The 27093-nt window shown below is 42.1% G+C and overlaps 1 protein-coding gene across 3 annotated transcripts in view; it reads right to left on the bottom strand.

Annotated features, from left to right (window-relative positions):
• The window catches only part of rasa3 (RAS p21 protein activator 3), a 79450-nt gene that overhangs the window by 35043 nt on the left and 17314 nt on the right, over window positions 1-27093 (bottom strand). For all 3 annotated transcript variants that reach the window (XR_016090911.1, XM_088912457.1, XM_088912459.1), the window contains exons 2-4: window positions 14952-15069; window positions 9052-9155; window positions 2194-2288 (exon numbers count right to left, since the gene is read on the bottom strand). Coding sequence is in view for 2 of the 3 variants with exons in the window: in XM_088912457.1 (XP_088768583.1) it covers window positions 2194-2288; window positions 9052-9155; window positions 14952-15069 (317 nt within the window). In the remaining variant the exon portion in view is untranslated. The remainder of the gene's footprint in view (window positions 1-2193; window positions 2289-9051; window positions 9156-14951; window positions 15070-27093) is intronic.

Raw genomic sequence — 27093 nt, 5'->3', positions numbered from 1 at the left:
ATCCTGGAAACAGAACTTCCTCAGTGTGGGTGGCTTCAAGAACTTCACACTGCCTCCTTTATTTATTGACATCTACTGTGTTTCTTCTAGCATCACCTCCAGCAATTTTAGCATGTATTCTTAAATACAGAGATGATTTTTTCTACAACATTTGAAGATGTTATTTTTTCGTTTAGCGCTTCATTACACTATTGTACTTTGTATTTTGGCCGTCACTACCTTACAGAAAATGCACTGTTTCTTGGAATCTGTCCTGAGAAAAGCAACCAGATGCATTCTTGGACTTCAAGAAATGTCCTACACCAACAGGCTAAAAGCACTCAACCTTTTCAGTCTTGAACAGAGGTGATTATTAGTGTCTATATAATACTTTCACAAGTGCACAGCTGCTTCACGACTCACAGTGGAATAAAGGAGTCCTTCCAGAAAATCAGCCCTTGGTATTATGGCTAAGAATGTCAGGTTTCAGTTCTCCCCTTGTCTTTCCGAAGTATCTTGAAAACACAGTAACTACTACATAATGAACAATAAATGAAACATAATCACATTTAGAAATGCATTCCTTAAGGAATGTTAAAAGGGTTAAAAGCCACTTTTTCCCCCTTTCTGTTCATAAACAGTCTCAAACTGAGAGGTACCAGAGCTGAGCTCCAGTGAAATTGGGGACAAACTAAGCAAACGTTGCAAGTTTTAACCACATCCAGTCAAAGGAGGTCACAACCAAGGCTTGATTCAGCCACACTACTGTTAAGGGCTAACCATGTGGTCCTCAGCACAAAAAAGGATGCAATTTTACAGTCACCTAATACTGTAACTGCATGTTACAGATTAGATAACCTCACGTTTTGCAATTGGTCAACAAATATCCTACTTGTTACTTATTGTTATGCACACATGTATGTATTTTGCTTCCTGTGACTGAGAATTTCCTGTGCTTCCACTGAGCTTATGTGCTTTGCACCTGCAAACAACTGTATTATGTAATATACAATATGTACGGCCACTGATGCTGGGTTAAACAGATCAGTCATATTTTTCTGTTTTTTAGGTTTCGCTTAAAGAAAAAAAAGCAAAGTCATGCTTCCTTAAAAGAGAATATTGCATCACAATAAACTGTCCAAACAGATTGCTCTTCGACATCTGTCGGCCTCCTGTAAGTCCAGAACAGCAGCTTCACCACAGCCTGACAACCATGAGCACCACAAAAGCATCATTTCAACAAAGCACGGGTACAGCAAGACTCTGAAAAACTCTATCAGAGATACGATTACACCAAACACCTAATTTATTATAGTCCTAATTCCGAATGTTATTTACTAATCTATTTGTCTGATGCTTTCATGCAAAGCAACTTACATTTCCATCACTGGGTACAACAGCAGTCTCTCACCTGGGATGTTTACCCACCGTTTGTAACCTTCCAGTTATGAGTAAAGAACCAGTTCACACCTCACCATTATCAAAATCACATCCATTTCCAGTTTACAAGGGTTACAGCACGTAACGGACATTTTTGATGAAATGTTTTAGGCTTTGGCTAATTCAGGCTGAGCCACAGGAGCTGCAAGAGACTCAAGCCAATGAGGATAACTATGCCTGGCTTCAGGGAAAGCTCCCCCACTGCAGATGACTGGGTATGAAACTCCCCAAGGTGTCATAGTAATGCATCACTGGTACTGAGGTGCGTCCAAGCTGTTTTGCGCTGAACCTTTCTTTAAAAAAAAAGTGAAACTGTCAATGTGCATCGTCTACCTTTCAAATCTGTTAAGCACCAGCTCTTAGTCGGCTTGGCTCTCTTCTACATCTCCTGTACTGGCACAGGGCCCCCGAAATGAGCAATGGTTAGAGCTGTTTCACTCCCCCAACGCCAAGGCCAGCTGGTTCACTAAACCCCACTCCACTGACTGACGGACGCCACGACCCAAGCCGAGGCTGAACCCGCCATGTCTCGACCTGGTTCAAGGTCCATCCGGAGAGGCTTGGGCTTAACTTTCCGAACCCAGATCACTGACCTGCTCTCTAGAGGAGCGCCTGAACTACTGGAGTCACTGGGAACCCCCGTCCCCCCAAAAAAGCATTCTTAAGACATGACTGTGTAGGGGCCAAGAACAAGTGGCACTCCGAGGAGGTGCTCGGCATGGCCTTATACATCTCTCATGTATCTCTCACCCGTATACAAACCAGTGGACCCACCTGCACTTCGGAGTCTGCATCGACATGCTGGAGCTGGAACCAGGTGTCCCGTCCATGGTACTTCTGCAGGTCCTCCTTCTTCACTGCCACCTTACCTGCAGGAAAAGTGTGCGGAATGCACAATGAATCATCTTATTCTAGTAGCCATGACTGGGAAAAACGCATAAGAGGAAAAAACAAACAAAGCTAAAGCCCTCTTCGAAGCATAGTTGTACACAGCTGGAGGCCTGAGAACTATCTTAATCACAGCGAAGCAAACAAAACCATAGATGATGACTCAGTGTCACCAGATACTGTACAGGGCAATAAGCAGCACCAATTATGTAGTTCTGAGATGGTCCTATATCATTGGTTTTAGCAGAGACAATGACCCATCAGTTACCCAACAGTGCCTAGTTACAATGAGCAAAGATTTCTACTAATTTAAGAAAAACCCAAGGCTAACAAAAAAAACACTGAATGTACTCGGCCTTCCCAGACCTATAATGAACCACAAAAACTGACTGACAAAAGCCCAAAAATCAAAAATATTTAGCATTGTGCTTAGGATCATTTTTTTAAAAAGGAACAGGCTGACCTATTGGTCTAATGGATTAGATGCAAACCCTGTGCCTCACAACCTTCTTTAATCTCTCCTCCTCATCTCTTTAACACAATCTTTTTGCACACTCCAATTCCCACCCCTCCGAAGATCTCTTCACTTTATTGGCACTCACAACACAGCCTCTAAAATTGCATTAACCTACCACACTACATGGAGCCCAGACCACTTGCTGTAATGTCAGTTAAGACAGAATTATCAGTTGTGACTCTCTTGGGCCATCTCTTCGTCACAGGAGACTCAAAGCTAATTTAATTAGCACTAGGACATTGCACATCAGCCCACACTATCACGATGTTACATTCGTGTCTTCCTCTCCGATCTCCGGGGAAGAGAATGGGGCTGTTCCTGCCTGCGGGACTGTGCTGTGAGCTCAGATTAATTCTTTCAGCATCTGCCTCATACAGAGGCCTGGGTGACAGAGACTTGAGCTTAACTTCCTTGTGATACAACAGTAAGGTCTCTCAGGAGTGGGTTAAAACAACACACATGAGATATACAGATAACCAGAGCAAAACACCTTAGAAAAACAAAACATTTTTTCATGATCAGTTCTAAAGCCTTAATCTGAAAATCTGCATGTTATGAGAGACTATGATATTTTTTGTATTACTCTCCTGGGTTATAAAATGACAAAAGGTGTGACAAGCGATTCGTGATATTCAATACGTGTTTATGAGTTTGCCGAAACAAGGGCAATAATTGCAATTTTAAAAGGGCACAAATGTAACAGTTCTAACCTTACAACAGTGGAATTTGTTAATAAAATTGCTTGACGACCCTGACCAGCACTGGGAGGAATGATGACCAGCGTCAGCCTTACTCTAGCATATCTACCACGTCCTGGCAGAAGGAGTGATGCAGCTCTCGGGGAAAACCCTGCTCAGCACAATGGTCATTGCTCAGCAGCAGGCTGAAGGTGTCCTCACGAACTCAGGACCAACCAAGCCCTATCAGAACCTTTCAGATCTTGTTAGGTTGCAAGAGGAACACTGAAGTGGAGAACCGGGGTGGTTGGTGCTGGGTTAGTGCTTTCACACTGCCCTCATGACACTGCAGAGGAAAACACAAAGCCCTTCAGATGCACAGTACTTGAAATCAAGAGTTCAAGGCGCTACCAAAAATGCTTCCTTTCTATGCATGAAGCCTTACGCTTCTCTAGCAAAACGCTTCCAGGAAGAACTGCTGCTTAAGAAAACGAGGCTCTCATTCTGAATCCTTTTATCATCGATGACAAACGCAACAGCAAGGTATCAAGGAATCTTCCCCCCCACACAAAAAAAAACAATGTTATAAAGGAAGATAACTTGCTTTAAAAGAAAAATTAAATCCACACAGAAGAGAACGTTTAAGCCTACACCGAGGTGCTAGTGAAAATGCAGCCTTGCAGTTTTCAAGACAGAGAAAGCAATCCTAGTCAATTAAGTTATACAGCAGGTACCTGAAGACCTTCAGGGTGTGTTCTTTCCGGTATATTTTCAGATTAAATTAAAGATTAGATTCAAGTGGAGATTAAATTGAACACAGTTTAGGAATGACAAAAATGTTTCACTAAAATAGTGAATTTCTGTTGTGCTACAAGGGTAAAAGTAATCAGTTACATTGGAGACATGTAATCACTTCAGTTCCATCTTTCTGGGGAGTTCGCAAAGGAGATCCTTGAATTCATTTTCTTAAGAGAGGTGGTCAACGCGGTAGCAGATTCAGAAGAGGTGTCTTGAGGTATTCCATAATGAGTCTTCCTCAGGACCACAGTCCCAGCCCCACAAACCACTGTGGTTACGCAGTTAAACTAAGTTCTAACCTCAAAGAGCTCAAAGTGAAACAGAAGGGAGAGCTGGAGGAGGAGGTATGTGTCATGAAAGTGACAAAGCATTGTAATTATGAAACCCAATCACTGCAAGTGTGCCATTCCCAGGCCACCCTCGTATGTGCTTGAGGCTTTTCCACGTTCAAAAGACAGAAGCCTGACGCAGGTCTCCCACGGAACTGGAGATGAGAGCTCAGAAAGACGGGTTCTGAATTCGGACTTGAATAAAGCTACGGAATATTAACCACACCTGGTAGCTTTGCTGCTGGCGCAGTTCACAGGAGCCGTTAAACATCCCGAACTCTACAACCAAAGTCAGAGGTACAGCAATGCCCTATTATCAGGGAGCACCCACCACTCTTTCAACACCTTACAGCGAATTCAGAATGCAGCAGCTATTATTGTTACTAGGAGCAAATAGTACGACCATATAACCCCCATACTTAGCTCTCTTCATTGGCTTCCTGTCAGGTTCAGGACTTCAAAATCCTTCTACTTACTTACAAGGCTCTCAGAGGTCAGGCACCTGTCTATCTAATGGAACTTATTAATGTTTACCATCCAAGTCGCCTGCTTAGATCACAGAATGCAGGTCTTCTTCATATTCCACGAATTAATAAAATAACAGCTGGCGGTAAAGCCTTTAGTTACAGGGCCCCTAGCTTATGGAACAGTCTCCCACCCCATATTCAGGATGCAGAGTCAATCTCTGTATTCAAATCCAGACTGAAAACCTATTACTTCAGCCTAGCCTACTCACACCTTACATTATAGCCTAATGCAACCATGGCTGCGGGTGCTGCTGTACATGCCATTGTGTGTCTCTATGTTGGCCCACCAGGTAGATACATCTGTTCTGACCAAACTATCCTATTCTCCTCCCCACATGTCCAGATGGTGCCCGGGCTGGGCACCATCTGAGTTGGATGCTGCATCACTGCCATGGATCCAAGAGGGACATTGTGTACATAGCTATCGTTTAGGATGAATTTACTGGTCTACAGAGATCTGCATGAAGTACTAACACACAGAAGACGTGATGGATGGATGGATTAATACTCTCATCATTTCCTTTTTTAAATTATAAAATGCTAGCATGCCCAAAGGGGTTGGGCAACCAGTTGACCTTGGATCCCTAGAGGTTTTTTCTCTCCTTACTAAGGAGTTTTTGGTTCCTCTCCTCCATTGTCTTCTGGTCTTCTGTTCTGTATTGACAAAATGTATTGTCAATCGTATTGTTAAGCGCCTTGGGGCAACCTTGTTGTGAAAGGCGCTATATAAAAATAAATCGAATTGAATTGAGAGGTGAGAAAAAAGAAAACTATGCTATGCCATGGTCCTGTTTTCCTCACATTACTTTCAAATGCAATTCAAGGCAAAAAAACAACCCAAGTATAACAGGGAAAAGGAGGTCTACTGTAAGAACATGAGTATGGCAAAGGCATGAAAAAGTACAAACAGAAATGCAATGTATTTTCAAATTTCTAATCCTTTATTTAACCAGTTCTGAGATCATCTGAGAACAACTCATTATTGACAATGACTACCCGAATTCCCATTTCATACTCCAGGACTTAATTTACTAATTGTCAGATTTTCAGTTTTTTTGAGACATGAGAACCCAAAGCTGGGTGATGGGCATCAAAGTCTATATTCCATTTTAAATCCTAAAACAATACCAATCACCCCTTTCTGGATATTTTGTGCAAGTGTGACACAGCCTGCTAACCTGAACTCCAAAACACACAGCACCTACCTCTTTAGACAGCAGTGAATTCTGAACACCAACACTAAAGGCCAGCCTAACACAACATGCAAAAAAACTGGATTTAGAACTTGCACAAACTTTTACTATTGATGCTTTAAATCTGTTCTTCAGAGACGAAAACCATTTTCATCTCTTTTTGCTGTCCTACACCTATACCAATCAGAGCATTGGGGAGCCATGCTGTCACAAGACCTAGCATGTGTTTTCCTGGGAATTTTAGAGCTGGTGAAAGCCAAAAGCCCAACTGCGCAGACATTAGCTCCCGTCACTTTCTGTCAGTAATATCTGAGGACCACCAACAGGCGTGTATGAAGGCTACTTATTTGGCACATTGCTAGTGTACAAGCAAGTATTTCTACTTTTTTTTTAAACAAACACATAGTATTCAAGTAAGTAGCTGCGTCAGCATGTGTAGGCTGCAAAGGAACAAGTACAGGTTTAGTCCATGCTGAAAAGAGAAGAAAAGAAACACAATGTTTCGGCTGTGGAGCCTTCTTCGGGTGAAACATCGTGTTTCTTTCCTTCTCTTTTCAGCATAGACTAAACCTGTACTTGTTCCTGTGCAATGAACAATCACCACCTGAAGAGCAAGAAAGCAAGAGAGCACTGTTTAAGTTTTAATTTCAATGCAGTCACTACGTGGACTTCAAACGACAGATTCTGAAAAAGCAACAGTGGAGGAGTCTGAAAGATTGTCACAATTATAAAAAACTGTAATTAAAATAAAGTGACAGAAAAATTCTTTCATTTAGTGAGAATATAAACACCTGGTGTATGCCTACGTTCTCCAGTTGAATAGTACTACATGCTGCTTACACCTCACTGAATACAATACATTACATTGAACGCGCTCCACTCAAAAAGGGAGAGGGAACTTTAGCTCTTGGTATCCAAATGCTCATGGAGGAAATGCAGCCCTTGATCTCCAACAGAGATGTCAGCCCACACAGCCCCCTTATGACTGTGCACTAATGTCCCATATCACCACAGTCCTCTGTGTTGCTGAATTATGGCAGACCATATTTAATTATCAACTCAGAGCGGCCAGGCAGTACTTATCTCACAGCCCTGCATTTCCTCATTAGCATCCCAGTGAATGACATTTAAACAAGGGGCACTGAGGGAAAGTAAAGTTGTTCTCCGGTCTGTAATGTGGGAAAATAAAAACTTTTATTTCCCCAATGATGCAGAAAGCCTCAACCACAGGTTCCAACTTAAAAGAAACCTGATGGCAGGATTCCATCTGGAAGAATTAAAAAACAAAACACCAAAATGACAAAGTTTCGAATTCACCTATATCAGGTTTAATATTTTTTAAATATAGTGGGTTGAAATTCTAATTCGATCTGTGCCCTTACCTGTCAGAAGACATTTTGACGTTTCTCCTTAGTACCACTCTACTTGAACGTTCCAAAAAAATTAAATTCAGCAGCACTCGTTACACAACACAAATGGATGTGTGAATATCTTTCCAGTTACATGCAGGATTTTTTTTAAACAACTGGAATTAATTGAACAGTTTCGACAAAAAAAAACTTTGCTTGCCTCAGTCCTGATAACCACAATGCCTCACATTGTTACAGACTGACATGTTTTGCCGATAGACGTGCAGCAGGCTGAGCTTGAGCGCCAGTGGAACAGTTTTGCAACCAGTCCCTTGCTTTAATGATGCAATCGTTACACATTACTAATCTGCAAGCACAACGCCATATTCATTTCTTTTTTTCTTGTTTCCATGCCAAATCCCAGACGGAAACATTCTCGCTGCTCAGTTTTGATCTCCCCCCAACAGCAGCAGAGGTTCCACCTCTTCAACAAGACTCTTAAGAGCACAGCTGCGAATATTTTGGAGATGACATGGCCATGTTCTCTGTACTTCTTCACCGCCGCGACAGGGAGCTCCACGCTCCTGCTCAGACTCTCTTTCTTGCAGTGTGATTCAAAACTATTTTTACTTCTTTAACCAAGACCCTGCCCTCTCTTAAAATTCCACTCCAGCTTAAGGAACAACCCCAGTTTTGTTCATTTTTGTTTTAACAAACTGAGTTAAGCTGGGGTGCTTCCAAAGAACTAGAGTGGTGCACATGGACAGCTCAGCAAAGATGAATATATTCTACGATAATTCAAGAGGTGAAAAGAGGTGGATCCTGTCCAGCATAAATGTTCAGCAAAAGCATCTTTCACACCTCTTTTGAATGCAAAATGGAAGTAAACACATCATCCAGCAGAAATCAAGAATTCTGGCTGCAAAATGTACTTAACCAACAGAGCTTTCCAGGGAAACTGGTCACGCTGGGGGAAAATTCATGCAAATCAGAAACGCTCAAAAGAGGAAGAGATCACAATCTACCCCTGAGGACACTTTGTGATGCTGAGATCAATAAGGTCAGGAAACATTTGTTAAGTGAAAAACTGGAACTAGCTGGTAGGTGAAGGTCATAACAAAGAAACACTTTGTTTGAGTTTAGCAAGGGAAAAGCTTTTGAAACAAGAGGCTGTTCTCAAGCTTGCTTATTCAGAAATTTGCTACACAGAAATATGCACTGCACAGTAAGAAAACTCACAGCCTTCCACAGATGAATTAGGTTCACTCTGGTGAATGTGGTTAAATGAATCAAACACAAGACACAGACTTCTAGAGGTATTACTGTAAGTCAAGCAGAGTTGGTCCTAACTTACCGATAATGGATTCCCTTCGGAAGACATCTCTATCGAAGATATAGAAGGACAGGTGGCGGAAACTCCTGGGGATTTCACAGTAAAAGTCTTCTCCATAAAATGGGCTGCAGGAGATGACAGGGAAAGAAAACGTCAGCACGCCTTTCAAGACTTTGGTCTTTGAAACACAGGTTGAAGTGATACACTCTGAGGATCTGGAATAAAAAAGTACTACTTGCTGTGGACATTCAGACACAACTTACTTTTCAGGGCTATGCCTGGGTAAGAAAATAAAGACACTAAAAGACTGAAAGACACTAATGTTGTATTATGTTAGAAATGATGTGTTTAAGCAGCTGCAGCCAACTGTGATATCACCTAGTCTAAGAGTAGTGTAACATGCTCTATGCCATGACTGAAGTGACACATCTTACACCAAATGGCTCCTGAATAGTGAATTCAGTTCATTAGTTCTCCATCTTGTACGCATCAATTGTATTTGTGAGTCTGTAAAGCTGTAAAATCACATGTCACCGTCTTGCACTCATGCCAGCGGCTGATGCTGTAAACACCGTCTCTCATTTCCCTCAAGTGGACGAAAGCGTTTCAGATCTTGGAGCTTTCCAGGCTTTGAAAGCGCTGAACTAATGCTTTGTGTCTATCTACTGCACTTTCACCTCCTCAGTGCAGTCTGGGCCGTTCCCACAGTCTAACGTGACGAGCAGAGTAGTTCAGTTTCCAGTGCTCATAAAAAATAAACCGCCACTGATTAAAGTAATCATTGTAACTATTTGGCATTAAGGAAAACTGTCCCGTAATCACCCCATCAATGCTGCTATATGTTTTAAAATGACAATTCTGTAACCTCTTCTGGAGCGTGTGGTTGTACTTCTGTCTCCTCTTGCTGTCCCCTGGAACACTCCCCACTTGCCATCTCAAAAAAAAAACTTTCCCTGTACAGTCATGCATGGGGTCCATTCCTGGGACTGGGAAAACAAAGGTTTGCCAGTGTTCCCCCTCAGCTGGTATTTGAATCCCAAAAATGTGCTCCTAACCGAGCAGGAGACCGTCCCTGCTCTCCACTTCAGGGACATCATGACACAGGCACGTCATCACCAACATGTCAGCTGACTGCTGCCATCCCTACCCCCACCTCAGTCAACTGCCTCAGTGCAGGTAAGCAAACGGAAGGTGTGATAAATTTAGAAGAGAGGGAAGGTGCACGTTCAGGTGGGCTCTTGTGACGTAGCTGCACCGCATGCAAATCAGAGGTTTAGCCCCGGGCCTGAGCTACCCTAGAGCGCTCCACCGCAGCCAGCCTGTCCTTGTGCACAGACATATTTGGCCAAACGCTATCGTCACAGGCGCACACCCCAGCAGCCAGAGGAGTGGATAAGAGATATCCATCCGTAAACAACAGCTGCGCCGGAGCTCAAAGAATTCCAGGGAAAGAGAAGGCCAGCGCTCTGAGAGAAGCCATCACCCTGACTTCTGTTCTGCAGTGTGCGCCCATTAACATGTTCAATTTCATCCACATAAAACAGCATCCAGGAGACGTACCGGATAACATAAGAGTAGAGTATATACAGTATCATATAAGGATTTGGTGTTTCTTTAAACAGAAGTTATTATCACTACCCCCCTAGATCACTGAATCAGCCCTCAAAACAAACTTCATTTCTGCAGCGGAGTCCAACTCATTCAACCTTTTTACAGTTCTACAATGCACACTCACACTGTTCAGTAGTGGCTCAAAACATCACAGTACTATGCTGAGAAAAATTAAGAAACCCAGCTGCAGACTTCCAAGTACTCCAAAATTAAAACATTTTCACTCACTCGTGACATAAGTCCAATATATCTTCACACGAACAGTGTCGTGTGGACAACAAATTGTGGTTTTCTTATGAATAAATCTGCAGCCTTTTCTCATAATTCAGTTACTCATTTAATTCCATAAAAGCTCTCTTTTTGAAATTACATAAATAAGTAGACACAATATTAATTCCATAAATACTAGCAATTTAAAATGAAAGATTTATTGCACATTGCTCTTGGGGTCATTGTGAATCAAGCACAAAATAAAAAAAAAAACATTCAGTTCATTAATTCTAATGCTAAGATACTAAAAGAAAGACATTTTTTATTAGCAAATATTAATACTGAAGCCAAAGATAGTTGTACCGTGTAATGAAATTAACAGCTCTGCGATAAGCTATATTTTCCCCACACATGACCATTTTTTCCTATTAAAGCCAATGACACTTAATTCCAATTAAATTCCACTAACACTCCCCTCCCCACCTCAGTCCCTGTGAGTTCTGATGCCACTCCACACAGTGAGGGGCAATTAACTCATCTCAGCTCCGTCACTGCCCCCAGCAGCTCAGCAACACGTGGGGCCCACTGTGTGAAATGCTGGGTTTAAAACTGACATCACTGCTGCTGACAATCGGGCAGGGGTCTTGAAACCATCAACTCAATTACAAATGAACTCAATGCGGGAGACAAGAAACTGGATTCTTGCAGAGCTGCATATTGTGTGACCTGTGTCTTGTCCAGCATTGTGTGTCACTGCTTGTGTAACTATAACTGTATACTGTATGACTACAGTCATTAGTCTGCTTTAGGTTTAAACAGCTATGTTAGAGTCTGGAATAATCCTTTGTCCACACAACCATTACTAGCTTTAAAAAGGAGACCTTCAGCCCTTGTCAGTTACTTAATAAGGTTGTTTTGTAAGACAGAGGTACAGTATGTGATTTGTCCTTAAAGGTGATTGTAATGTACACTAAGGAATCTGTTCTACATGCCATTAGGGTCAACCCAAGGACATCAGAGAGTGCCAGGGCTAAGGTAGAAATGTGTTATGACTTGGATTTGTAAGGTAAGCTTTGATATTGCTTAGTTTTTAGTTTGCTTAGTTTTTTTTTCTCATGAATATTTAAGGCTGTTCTATGTCAGAGGTGAGATTTATGGACCACATCCTCCCATGTTTTTGAACATGAGGCTACAGAAATGGGAAAAGTTTTCAAGGATTAGTCCACTATTCTCCAAAGACAGCAGCTTCCAGCTGTTAATTATTAACAAGACGCCCACCTCCACCCCCTGACCTTCCCCTCCCCCCAAAAACCTGCTTGTTACAGTAGCTACAACCTGGGATGGATGAAAAACACAAAAAAAACAAACCCAACTTTCCTTTAAAAGAAGCAGAGCCTGGCTTTAGCAGGGAGAATCTACATTCTACATGAATAATAGAAAGCTTTTAGAAAGCTGCGCAGACTTTTAAAAGGGTAGAAGATAACAACATGTGTAAACCAGCACAGCCCTGTGAAACTAGTAGGAATAATAAGAAGAAGAAATCTATTGCCGTTAGTGGTGTAAAAACAACTGGCATTCTATCCGGACAGTATTTTCTCCGATAGTTTTTCTATCTCCGTTGACCAGTGTAGATGACAGACCAGTGTTAATCACTGTACAGAAGTTGGGAGTCACAGAAAGGGGAAACCACAGTAAACCACTGTAAGGGCTTTTCCCTTAGGCAATATGGAATTTATGAATTTATTAATAAATCTTTTATTTATGAAAATAAAAATCTAGCTCAATTCGGTCCTTTAATTTTGGGAATTTATGATACTCAGCTAAATTGCAATAAATTGCAATGTCCCATAAAAACGTAATTGCTTTTCTTAAATCATGTGTCATCTAGCTCCAAGAGATGTAAAAACAGAACCCTGTGTGTTGTGGGAGAGACGATTAGTGAAGTCTATACGGTGAACAGGTTCAGTGGAAGCAGAGTATCCAAGACACGAGGCAAAAGAGAAGTCCAAAAGTCAAAGCCTCAAAAGAAGAATAGTTTAGGGCGCAGTGGTGAGCAGCTCTTCTTGAGAAGTTCTCCACAGCGAGCAAGGGCAAGATGTGAAGAGAGGGTTTAAGTAGGGTGTGAGAATAATGGGCTACGGATACACGCTGCTTGAATCAAATTCAAATGTGACTGAAACAGTCACATAGCATGGCATTTAAAAAAAATAAATCGGAGGAAAGATAAAGTTTTGAGTTTTGAGCTTTTTGAATAGCAAATCTTAATAGTCCAATCTAGTTTTGTATAGAGGCTGCGGTTATGATATGAAACATACAGCAACAACAAGAAGGTTTTGCATCTAACAGCATAACAGATGGCTGCAGATTTATTAAGTCACTACTAAAATGGTTGTTTACACCCACCGCCATCACATCCTCTACCAGCTCTCTCCCTCTCCTCACTCAGCCAGGTGTTGACCACGGTAATGAGGTGCCCTAACTTCAGTACTTTCGCACACAGAACCTCTTTCTAGCGAGAATGCAGCACAACATCAAAGACTCCGGGATTGTAGGGTGATGAGAGGATCTTAAACAATAATGCATGCGTGACTATAAAACACCCTGGAGCAACCAGCCTGTGGACTGGAGCCATTTTTTACTTGATTCCTGAGTGGGAGCAAAAGCTGTTAATGCTACCATGTGAAAGCACAGAGCGTAAAAATCAAAAGTGTTTCACAGTGAGACTGCAACTGAGAAACAGAAACCGTGCACACATCTGTGTAATCATTTTCTGAAAAGCAGCAATGCTCTGAAACTGCACGGCACAGCACTCCTGCCACATGAAGATGATGCTGACATAAAAGTGCCTGTTCATACTATGAACCTCAGTCTGAAAGGAACAGGCATACAACTCTAAAATCTCACTTTCTCATTTTAAATCAGCATTTTTATTTGTGTCATTCCAACTTGAATTGCCACTTACCATTCTGACTGCCCCTGTAAAAACCTGACTGCAAAAGGTTTGCTTTGTGCTGAATTGAGGAAACAAACTGATGGGGTATATTGGAGTGAGGTGGGATTCTGTGCTAAGATCTTTACCGTGGAATTTCTTTGGAGTTTACTGTGTATTGATGACCAATATCAACCAATCTGGATGAAACAACATCAAATTAATATCAGGGACAGAATCTTCAAGAATAATTGTTTTTTAATGTGAAGCAGAAAGAATTAAGAAATGACTGCAGTACAAAAACTAAATTCAAGTATTAAAGACATGAGACAAGATCTCTTCCTACTTTTGCCACATTTCAAATGCAGTACATACTGTAACAAGCAGACTCCCTTCGCCAAGCCCTCCACAAAACCCCCTTTTTAATCGCCATTGACCTCCTGATTTCCCTTCTTCGTATTGCAGGCAGAAGCTGTCATTCTTGCAAGGATGCCAAGCCGAGCTACACTGGGCAGCCATTAAAAGCCACACATCACAACTCCTTTGTGTCCAGACTTCATTAAGTCAGTTCTCACTGGAAAAGGCCATTTAAGAACCAATGGGGGGGCTGTTTATCTTCTGAGCTGCACATCAGTAAAGAAAAGGACATCATGGGAACTTTCTTCTCGGAGAGGTTTACATAGTGCATACTGTATCCAAGACTGACCCACCTCCCACTAAAAGAATGATCGAAAAAAGCCTGGTTTGCAGGAGCCAATGGCATTAATTGAAATTGTCTAGAAATTGAAATTAGGAAGGTTATGGTCCAGCATGCACAAAGCTTTCAAGGACAGCAGGTACACTTCTCACTCTCTCAACACAATCTGAAATTCTAGCTGTAGATGCAGAAGAACTCCAATCTTTCACCTTTCAGCTACAGTCATGTCATTTCGAATGCACTGCAAAACTAAAGAATGGACAGAACGCTTGTATTTCTGCACAATGTACAGAAAGATCATGTTTTTAAAGTTTCCTTCTCACCTTAGTTTCCTGTTTCTACACTAGTTTTTACATGCGCCTTTCACGTTAGAAGACACGGACTTGATGGGTGTCTGAAGTTATCAGTGACGTACTGCAAAATGTAAGAAGAACACAAAAATAACAAGGAGCAAGAAAATGAACGGTGTCCCACCATAGTGACTTCTCTACGACTTTGGTCCTGAACACCTCCTCTTGGTCCAGGTTGACTGTACAGTAGCAATCCCTCATCTTGTTGGGACCAGGGTATGGAGGTAGGTTTTTGGCTTCACCTATAGAACATGAAAACAGAAAGGTTGTGAGCAACCGCTTGGAACACTCAAAAGACGCCAGGCTCTGACTATCCAAAGGGCAATCTCCGGGAAAACCAGATGAAAAGTTATGGACTGCAAAGCAGGAAGACTGGGAACCAGAGTACTACAGTGCTGTGAAACAGTGAGAGAGCTGAGCTTCAGCCAGGAAGATGAATATGAGAGAGACAGAAGAGAGCATCCTTTCACTCCAGGTCAGGGCTCCAGACAAGCACTTCATTCACATCCTGATCCCAAAACCCCCTTCCAGCCAACACAGTGTCTCGGCCATTGACAGAAAAGGCACTTTGTGAGCTTGTCCAATAAAAAAGGCTGCCACACAATTCTTATTACTTTACATGCTTCTTGAAGCCAGGGAGATTGCTTTTAAAGGAAAACAACGTCTGTTAAAAAGAGTGAATAATAGCTTGATTTTGAAGATATCTTCTAATTATTTGGCTTTGAAGTAGCTTTAAGTCATTTAAATTAGTTCAAGAATAGATGTCATTCATTTGCAATTTCTAAATATTCTTCTGACATCTGAGCTCTGTACAGCATCCTTATTTTAATGAGACTTGTCTTTGGGATTTCTTATCTTACAGTTTGATTAATTCCACTCATTCCACTCACTTAAATTTTGATGAACATCATCTCTTTTTTTCTGACAATTTCTATATTCCTCCACTCTTGCAATAATGTAAAGCAATGTTTTGCTTGCAGGCATGCCTTATATAATGCAACATCAAAGTCTGCACCTAGGGGACAGGGGATACAGAGTGCTCCACCATAGCAGCCAGATTTACTTGTTAATGAAGAGATTTTCATTAGGTTTTATCTCAGCACCATCAACAGCCACATTAACGCAGCAACTTTGAACAACATAAGTGGGAGCCTACCACCATAGAGGCAGCCTTGTCACAGTTTTAAGAAAATTCTGTTTCAATACAGATATCTATCAGACAGTTCATATGGATATGTGACCCAGTAAGATATTGTGATCGACAGTATCAAAATCTGCTCTTATATGCAGACAGTGACCTAGAGTTATCACTTAAAGCCATTAGCAAATATGCCTATAATAAATATCTATAATTGGCAAATTGAGAAACAGGAACAAATCCAACTGTCCAACAATCTTAAATTAGTTGTTTTCAGTCATACAACCATAATAATACATAAAGTCAAATGTTATCAGTTAATTTAACCAGCTCAGCATGAGACATTACAGTTTTCTTAACTGCAGATGAACATGAGGGCTGCACCATGAGTCCCAAACTGTCCCAAAATGGACACAATGACAAACCAGAAAAATTGACATCACAGACTCAATTACAATTAAGAGGCAATTAACATTCCATTTATCTAATGACTCAAATCAATTCAATACATTATCATAGTTCAAGTTTATTACAGTTTCATATACAGTAGTGTGCTAAAGCCTGAGCAGGGGTTAGGATTAAAGTTAGTTTCCCTTTACTATCCAACCATTCAAGTGAATAAAACTGAATGGCCAACAAAAGTGAATTTGTTCTTCTTTTTTTGTGCTTAAGGGCTTAGCAGCATAAATGATAGGAAACCCTATGACTCCTGTGCCCGGTTAACACCAGGCTCTGCTGAACTCAAGGCATGATAAGGGGAAACTAGGGTCATAGTAACCTTTGTTGCTATTAGATGGTCTAACAGGGTTTTGCTGATAGCAATCGAAACTGTCAAGATCAAGGGCACAAGAGGACGTGGGGGGGGGGGGCTGTTGAAAGTAAAAACACACAGAACCACACCCTCCTGTTTCTGTCAATAACCCCTCCGTGCATCTATAAACACTGCTTTTTCAACAGAGGGCAGAAGGAAAGTCCTCCTTGTTTTGGCCATGCTGCATGCATGACGTATTGCAGAAAAGGCGTAAAACCCTGAGCCTGCTCATGAAAATATTTCACCGCTTTTTCTCTAGAGCCACAACACTGAAAGGACAACAACATGGCACAAAAGACAGTTTAAAACTAACACGACAGGTATATTCTGCGAAGCCTTCCATTTCCTCAAATTTGTTTGCGCAGTAGGATTCACATACTGCTGCATCTTTGCGATATTTTCGGGGGGGGGGGGGCAGAAATAAAGCTTTCTTTGAAAGGCAAAAAAAAACAACAACAACAACAACAACAACAACAGAGGTCAGGCTTACAGAATCGGCTCCATGAAATTATTTTCCGGTGCCATGGAAACAGCGCGGACTTTTTGCACTTGCATGATGTCACTACTGCTTATTCAGTGTATAAATAGCACTATTAATATGGATTGTGAGAAAACAGTGACGCAAATGCGGCATTAAAGCCTTGTTTTATTGTAATCCCTCCGTCGCTCTCATCATTCCTTGAGAAGCATTGGGGGGGGGGGGGGCACATTGCCGTGTGCCGCGCTTGCGAGCTGCCAGCTGTTCCGTGTCATCTCCCCGGAGGTCCGGCCATCAGGAAGGAAGTCGGGCTGGAGCCCGCAGGCCGAGGGCAGCCAGGCCGACCAGGGGCCTCTGCGCTCCCCCTTCCACCCATACGGAGGATGGCCCTCGCGGTGATCTGGGCTTCTCCGAATAATCGTATTAATTTGCAAACAGCTCTTGCAAACGAAAAAAAAAAACCCCACCAACAACATAAAGGCCGTTTATGTAAATAAAATCAAACCGGACAACTGTCCTGTTGTTTGAAGTTAGCAGGGGCTGCTCTGGTGGCCGATGAAAGGCATCATGTTTCACCCAGCCTACCCCAAAGTATTTTTTTTTTCCATATCTGGCTACGCGGTTTGTCAAACATGGGACAAGCTGTTACACTGAAAGCAAACAAGTTGAGTTCAGCGAGACGCTGTGTTTTATCGCAGTCTTGCCTGGCTGGTGCGGCGATCACATGAGTAAATAGTATGGGCTGCACACAAGCAGACACCGAGCTGGCCAATGTCTGTCCCCGCCGGTCTCTGCTTCAATCTATAGACCCATTGCTTGCACGAAGGTCCTTTTTTGAAAGTGTGGAGTAAATCGCCCCCATCTTTGCAAAAAGAGCGTTATATCACAGAAATGAATCCCAGCCCCTGCTACTCAACATTTTACACATCTATTGTCACATATACAGCAAAAAAAATGCCTCTTCCTTCGGAGCTTTCTCAATCCCAATCAACGTGAACGCTTAATTCTTGCAACCTGGTGCGCTCGACACGTGTTCCGCAGTTGAAACCCGACCAGACTTGTGTCCTCCGGTTGACTATTTGATCACGCAGCGAGACATCGTCTCCCCACCTGCAGGGCAGCGCAGGACAGCCGGCTGGCCGTTGGCGATTCTTTGTTTTTGTTATTACTCAAGATGAAACCGGAACGCCTTTCCAGTTACCCAACCAGCATTATGTAAACAGCGCAACTAGGTGACCTATGACCAAACAGAAACATAAATGTGGCCGAATTTGATGTGCACAGATTCTGAAAAAAAAAATAGTTGCGCTCTCAGGGGTGTTAACATATGTATATTCAATAATGAATTACCTTTTCAGTCTCTAGGATTTTGATTTATCTTGCCTGATTATGCACTGTGCAAATTAATCCCATTTATCCTCAAACTAATTTCATATGTCGATTAGCAGACATATCTGTGAGCCAAGAAATCTCACCAGTTGCAAAATGTAACGAGTACAGGGTAAAATGTCAGTAATAAATCACCCAAAAGCCCTCAGTAACATGCTGTTACTGACAGAACAAAATCTCCACATCACAGGAGCCAAACATCTGAAGACTCCATTCTCACCAAAACATCAGGGGGCAGACCTGTGAACAGCTGCAATCCTAATGTTGTAACTAATCAGTCTGTCAAAGCCTGTTGTTTAACAGGACAACTAATTACCCAGGAGCACTCAAAGGAAAAGGTTAATAAATAAAGAATAAAAGACAGTGGCTTTTAATCAACTCACCAATAAATAGCAAAAAAGGTCAGGATACAATGTTCGATTTTGGATCAAGGTCAATATTGCACATTTTATTTGGCTACAGAGCCTAATAAATCCCTTCTAGGAGTATTCTGACAGGAAGATCAACAAGTGGGATTCAGGAGTAGCTCTTTAAACATTGACGTGCTGACACTCCTCAGTCTGGTCGGAGGACTTCGGTGCTCGTGAGTACCATCTGAACTGTGGTTGCAGAGAGCTGTCCACGCAGAACAGTGTGACCTGGCACAGTTTCTTCTAAAAACCTGTATTCCAAAACCTATGTTTATTTTAAAATTGTAACTATAGGTTTTAACAGAACAGAACACAAAATGGCTGTGCAATTACTGTAATTGTTTTACGATTTGGTCAGGGCTTTTAATATCACCAGTGCTTTAACTATAACTATATAAATATCAAGCTGTAGCTTGAGAAAAAGACAACAGCACGACAAACCTTAAACCCTATGAGGCAGTTTTGAATCAGACCTTGATAAATGTGTATTGAAACAACAAACAGCTTTTTAATTAATCCTAAAGGAATTCTACTGAACATTTTCCTCCACTGTTTATGTTAGCATTGCATTGTTTTGGTTGCATAGTTGTGCTACACCTAATTTAATGAATTGTGTTTCTATTCTGTAAACGATAGGCCTAATTAACAGAAAGCAAGCAAAGAATGAAAACACCTTTATCACTTTAGCCTCAGGTGCTACACGCACTGCCCTAGGATAAAAACAATCACCATTTCATGTTTTATTGGAATGCAGTTCGTTCATCCTATCATTAACCACAGCCTAGGAACTCACTCAAGAAATAGGATTTACTTCATTACTACAATTATTGCAAAATGATTGATGACTACAAGGCTGGAAGATTAAACAGAAATTGAAGAAATTCAATTCAGAAGACCCATTTTATATATCCAGATCACATATATAAAAGCAAACCAAGAACAACAAAACAGATGTTTCCAAACAAATCGTATACAGTATATTTTCTATTAGATGAGCTAGACTTTAACTGGTAGATGTGAATTTTTCCTGGCTACAAGTTTAAAGATCTCTGCCTTCCAACACAGTTAATTCACAGTGATTTACCACGTGGAGAGCCTGTTCTTCCTCTTCTTCATCCCAATCATAAACCCCACGAGCCCAGTCGGCTGTTTCAACACTCGTGCTGTGAACAAGGCAGTCTGAACAGGCCACCGGCTCTCTCTGCACATAGGGCTGTGTGTGGCTGACCCTCTCATCGTGTTTTACCGCACCAAGTCTGTCTTAACCGCCTGCCTGGCCTCTCTTCCTTGATTTGCATTCTGAAACGTCTAGATTGAATGCAGCAGATAAGAGCAGCACGGACTTCTGACTTTGTGAGCAAACAAGTGTCATTCTCATCTCACTTCTGTTTCTGTTCTACACAGTGCGTGACAGTGTTCACAAAGCTGAAGACAACAAATCCTTGCGAGGCTCCTGACGAGTCGGGAGATTTTTAATTGCCCCCGCTGGGCACTATGTGTCCAAGACATTTCTTCCAACGCGGCTTTGGTAAGATCCTGGCACAGATCGTAGCTGAAAGCGGACAGTCAAGAGATGCTGGTCATTCTTTTTACCCTGACCACCGGGATGATTCCAGTGCCACACAAAGTCTTTGTTCAGCCAATCACTTCCCTGTTGTTTTGACACATACAGCTCCAGTGTGGTCAACTGCTCTCCCAGGATGGCCCACCTCAGTGCTTGACAAATCAATTCAGGCATATCCTGAGACACCTAGGATTTGTGTACATGACACTAAATGATCTATCAGGTTGTTTGAACAAATTCCAGAACGGGGAGGGCTCTCCGTAACATCTGGTGCTTTTCAGCCGCTGCTCTGACACAGGAAGGAGAACCGAATGCAGAGTGGCCCAGGGCGAATCCCTGGTTAGCCTTTGCCCTAGCTCCTGCGGCAGTGGGCTGTCTGACGGCTTCAAAACACACAGAGCTGCTTAAAAAAGAGCCAGACACGGAACAGACGAATAACGCACACCATTCCTGGACTGCTGTTTACCCTCCCTTCTCCACGATAAGACAGAACTGACTCACACTCTGAAAGCATCCTTTTGTTCAGCTCTCAGCTGAGCTTCCCTATCACTTTCAATAGAGTGACGTTCCCACTTATTATCTCTGTGGCTGCGAAGATACAGTAATACCACCATAGCACACATCCTGCACACTCGTTCAGAACACGATGTCAGCTAAAGATAAGGCTTTTCACACACAGCTGTGGATATAGCACTGGTGTAGCAATCCAATGCCACTCAAAGCCTGTTGCTCCGGTATCAAAAGTGGCATCACATTTTCTGGGCATGATTGTTAACTGCAAAAGTTAAGAAAGCTGGAAACTCCTTGAGTATGAGAAGGAGAAGAACGTGTCCTGTTTAATTTCAGAGTCATACACGTGCGAGGCTTGTATCAATCCAGAAGAAAACAAGTCCTACATTTTGCACCGAATAAAAAATATTTGAAAAACATTTTTATAAATGCTCACTGAATGAGTAAGAAAATGCAATATAATTATTTTTAAAAAAACAAGTCTATTCCTCAGATGTTCACCAATTCAAATCCTTATTGTCCCAGTCAAATTGCCTGAGACTTAAAGGTGCAAGGAAATGGAGATTTCAAACAGCTTTCATGTTTCTCCAAATAATAAGTGAGAAAAAAAGTCAGGAGATATTCAAGCCCATCCATTCCTGAAGTGAACGAGGCCCCATCTATTGGCCTCAGGTGAACAGGAAGCTAACTCACCAGTCTTTGATCATGAGAGCCTGGCTAAAACGTTATTTCACAAGGGAACAAGCAGCTGAGTGCTCTGCGACTATACCTTCAAGTTCAATTCTACACCACACACAACTGTGTCAGCTGGGCAGATGTGAAACAGGGCTGTAGCTCTGCCTGGAGATGAAACAACACCGAAGAGCTGGGAGGCTTAGGTGAGGACTAAGGCTAAAGCTGAAAAGAAAACAACCAATTTGTAAGGAGTGTCACAGATCTTCATCTCACATGAGAAATAACCTTACAGGTGACGTATGTGTTGGCCAGTCTTGAGAAACAGCCTAACTTTCTCTGCATTTCCTATTTCAAGAAGGGCTGGTTTCACTCGCTGTAATTTGGGATTCAATATAGACAGGGGCAGAAATCTCAGAAGCAACCCTTAAAATATCTACAGTAAAGAATAGCAGTAGTGTGTTAAAGGCCCTTTAGAATTGATTAACAGAGAATGAAAAGATGGATGACTCAATTCATCAGTGATTGGATCATCTGACTGAAGTATGTTTCATCTCAGTTAATACAATATTAGGATGTCCTTTCATTACATTTAAAGACTTGTACACACTGCTATTATAATATTTTATCTCACTTTAACCAAGACAAACAGGTTTTGAAGTAAACTTCCTGTACATTTTAAGTCTACCTAAATACTAATAGGCTAACAATCTTTGCTGCGCTGCATTAATTTGAATTATATGGAAGATATTTTGATCACCTAAAATAATTCAGAACTAAATCAAGCAGAATGAGTTCCAGTCGAGAACTTAATTTATCCAGGGGGGAAATTAGCATAAAGGCAAGACTATGCGACAATGCAGAGAGACCAGTGTGATAACAGTCACCACAAGGATAATATTCCTGAACACTCTACTACTTTTAACATGCTATAGAATAAAATTATCACTGAAATGGGGAAGTTTTTGCAAATGGCAACATTTTAAAAGTGAGTCGAATAAGAAAAGCAATCAAGTCAGAAGTGTACGTGTTTGTCAACCTTTCCAGTCAGTTTAGCTGTCTGCAGGAGCCACCGAATGCTTCTGGTCAGGCACAGACAAACAACTGCTGAAATACATTTCAGCTTCACAGAAATCTTAACCTCTGTTTTAGAACAGAACTGAGATCCATGGATTGTTCTGGCCTGGGAAGGTACTCATGCTATAAATCGTGGCTATCTCCAAACCATTGAGAACATGTGAGTGTGTCTGAAACATCGGGAAGAGCCATGATCCATGAATATACATTTTCTATCCCCTAATCGATAACATTTAACCCTACCCAGGTAGGATATACAGAACGTGTTCCAATATTTGCCAATGAAATTTAAAAACTTCATCTTCACTCAGCACAAGCTGTTGGGAAAGTTGCAAATGTATATGTTACTTAGAGAACAAGTCTGCTGGAAACCGCAGAGTCAATGAAAACTCTTGTCTGTATTATTAAACAATCGCTTTATCCTCTCAGTCCCGGGGTCCTAAATACAAATTCACAGCACATCGGCTTTCAGGGGAGATGTTCTGCTGAAGCGCCCGTTTTTCCAGCTTCATTAACGCTTCTCTCCCAGACGCACAGTTGCTGGCAGAGTCATTTGTCATGGTCCGTGAATGCCTATCACTGCACAGACTAAAAATAGACCGCTCACTAAAGCTGTCTATTCTGTTAGGCTAAACATCAAAGAAAATAAGGCAAAGAAAGACAGGAAAGGAAATAAAGAGGCGCTAGGCTGCTGGGCAGCGCAGAACCTGCTGACATGAAGTGACCCTCCTGACTACAACCCAGAGCAGGAAGTCAATCGAAGTTTGATCTTGAACCCCTGCTTTCCTGACAGCCGGCAGAGAAAAGAGAACACATGAATAAACACTGATCAGCAGGTTACAATCGTCCATGTTCTTGGATAATCAATTGGGTAAATTGACAAAGTATCGATAGTAAACACGAACGTAGGAGAGTACAGTTGTCTTTTTCGTCACACACTGGACACATACAGCACATGTACAGGTCTCACAGGCTATAGAGATTATTCAAGTGAACCTCTGGCAGACAGCAGGAGGAGCACAATACGTGCCAACAGTGAAATGTACTTAATTTTGTTTGCTTCGTTAACATTCAGACCTGTTGAAGTTGGCAACACTAAACCCTGAGAGAGTCTTCGTTTCTGAATATCGAGGATCAAGCTACCAGACGGTTGTAGTCATGAAACGCAGTGCTGCCGTGAATGGCCATTTCACCAGAAAGAATCCACAGTTCCCGAAGAGAACTGAAGAGGAAAAAAACAACAACCCAGAAACCACACAACGGATGTGAATGTGCTGTGAGGCTGGGCGCTCAAGGCAGGGGTCGGAACGGAACTGCGCTCCCTGCTCCCTGCGGCGCAGACGCGCCGGCGAGGTGTCATGACCACCGGGCCCACACAACGGGCAGCAGCCCCTTTTCTCCTGAACTGCCGTTTCCTCCGACCACAGATGCTGGAGGTGCAGAGTCTGTGCCTGAGCACAAGCAACAAAGAGGGGAGCTGGCACAACACAAGACGAATCGCTGGACAGAGCGCCCAGTTCATGAAACTTAGCATTCAGGCTGTGTCCGCGTCCTAGCGAGCGGTACCGTGTACGGCTTCCTTTGCAAAAACCGCATTAAGGAAAGCGAAGAGACTTTTCAGCCTGCACTCCACACTACGCAGGAAAGCAGAGCACTAAAATTGATAGAATTACCTACCCCGCACCCCACATAATGGTACGCAGAGAGTGTGAGCTCGCTTAGAGAGAGTACAGATAGAGTAATCCCTTTACGTTCATACCCCTCGACTGGGGCAAATCGTAATGCGCCACTGCCGACAAAACCACACCGTCTTTAAGAAAGGACGCAAGGGAGCATGTTTAGACTGGAAGACTGGGCCTTTTTTCAGAATGAAAAATCACCAGGCAAAGCAACCAACACCGTCTCGTCACTCTTCGTCCCTAACCAGCATGGCCTTAAGAAAAGATCAAAAACAAACGTCGCGCTTCTTGGATTCCACCACATGTTGTAGAATGTATATAACGGCAACAAAAAACTATCATTCTTATTTATATTTAACAGCCTATTTATATAAAGCCTTGTCATCTCAAAGACTGAAAGCTCCATACAGGAGTGGATCCACTGAAGTGCAGTTCCCATAGTGAGCTACGCCAGGCCCAGGTCACAGCACAGCAGGGAGAGCTGTGAGAAAATGCTTCATCAAATGGAAGCAGGAATTCAGGAAGGCCAGACCGTGCAGAACTACAATGTGAACACCTCTTCTGGATCCCACAAGCACACCTGCGAACAGTGCCAAAAACATTTTTTCGAGATTAAGTTAAGTCAAGATTCGGCTTAAATCCACCTTTTTATTCTTTCGGAATCATTATCCAGGAAAAAGTACACAATCTGGAAAGTGGTTTGTACATCTTGTCTGAACACACTGGGTCAAAGAAATGACTTCCTGGACTATAGGTACTCAGCTTTTCCCATAAAAGTGTCCTCCCACAGGGCAGGGCTGAGCCGTACAGTCGAGAAATCAGAGTGTGCAATCCCAGCTATACCACAAGCCATGTTTTACCAGCAGCTGCCTCTTGTGGCTGTGTGCCTCATGAAGAACAGACAGGAGAGCCCATCTTCCACCGAGCTCCAATGTGCACCCAGCCTGGTGGGAGCAGTGGGCAACTGGGTACTTCTGAGGTATCCTACAGGTTCACAATGGAAGCACTAAATAAATGCACCAACTAATTTTTCATGATAATCCTATAATGGGTAGCTTTCACATAACAGAACACACCACTACAAACATTTGCATTAGTAATGGATGCCCTAATTTAACGAACTATTAGCCAGCAGCCATCTCACCCTGCAACTCAAAACTGACAACCCACTGAAGCTCAGCAGGTGTGAGCCTGAGCAGTAGCTGGAAGGGAAACTTCCTGGGAAAAGCTAAGATTGGTGCTGGAACAAGGTATGAGAGGGGCTAGTAGGGGGAGCTCACCCTGCGGTCTGTGTGAGTCCTATTAGCCCAGTATAGTGACGGGGACACTATAATGTGAAAAGGCGCTGTCCTTCGGCTGAGACATAAAACTGAAGTCCTGACTCTCTGTGGTCATTAAAAATCCCAGGGTGTTTCACATGGCCTCCTAACAATCTCTGAATTGGCTTCATCACTTTGCTCTCCTCCCCACTAATAGCTGATGTGTGGTGATCATACTGGCGGACTACGCCTTTGGTGGTGGTGGAGGGGAGTCCCCCATTACCTGTAAAGCGTTTTTAGTGGGGTGTCCAGAAAAGCACTTTACTGTATAAGTGTTTATTATTAGTAGTAGTAGTAGTAGTTATTTTCTGCATTTGTAATCTTCATGCACAGGTGATCAAGTTCTATAGCCGTTTTTCCAGGGTTTGTGGAAGTAAATATATGAGGATATCTGACATCTTTAATATTGTGTGCATTTAATGTAATTTAATATCATTGCATGACCCGTCTGAATAAAAATAAGTTCTACTGCAAAGTTCCATCAGCATTGATTTTGGATTACAAAATTCTGTTATTAATGAAGCATAATCTCTCCAGTTGCAGCATGTCCTTTTATCCAACAATCAATAACCTCTGATTCGATTCCCAAGAGAAAAAAGAAGTCAGCAAAGTTGATTAACACTGTCTATTAAACATAATGGAGACTCGAAGTTGCTATGATTCATAACAAGGTAACTATAACAATAACACGTCATCTTTGATGCATTCAAACTGGGGCTTGAGATAATGGATTCTTGCCTCTCAAGGCTAGCCTCACTAGTACAGCATGGTGAGCTCGATGGGCCTTCATGAATCCGGTCTCAGAAAGCGATTCTGCAAGATCCGAACACAAATTTAGTCAAGCCAAGCTTTTGATCGAGCTGATTTCAAAAGAAATCCAAATGATCAGACATAGCATTAAGTGACAAAGAGGTTTGATTTGCATCATCAAGTCTCAACCAGAAATTAGGTTTAAGGCTGAGAAAAAGCCTTGAGAACTTCGGCTATTAAAACATTTTAGGACTCATCAGCAAAATAACATAACTACCTTAAAGTAAGATTATTGTAAAATTACTGTGACTTTGTAATAGTTGAAAAAATTACTCTATAAACAGGTCATTCGGATGTTAGATTTTTTGACATTTTTAATGGAACTAACTCTTCATTTTTTCATACTGGAATAGAACCACGTTTTTGTGCAACAGGCAATAGTACTGAAATTAAAATGAAAGTCAACAGT

The sequence above is a fragment of the Atractosteus spatula genome, chromosome 4, assembly GCF_055471065.1.
Source record: "Atractosteus spatula isolate fAtrSpa1 chromosome 4, fAtrSpa1.hap1, whole genome shotgun sequence".
Lineage (NCBI taxonomy): Eukaryota > Metazoa > Chordata > Actinopteri > Semionotiformes > Lepisosteidae > Atractosteus > Atractosteus spatula.
This window is presented reverse-complemented; position numbering and strand designations above follow the sequence as displayed.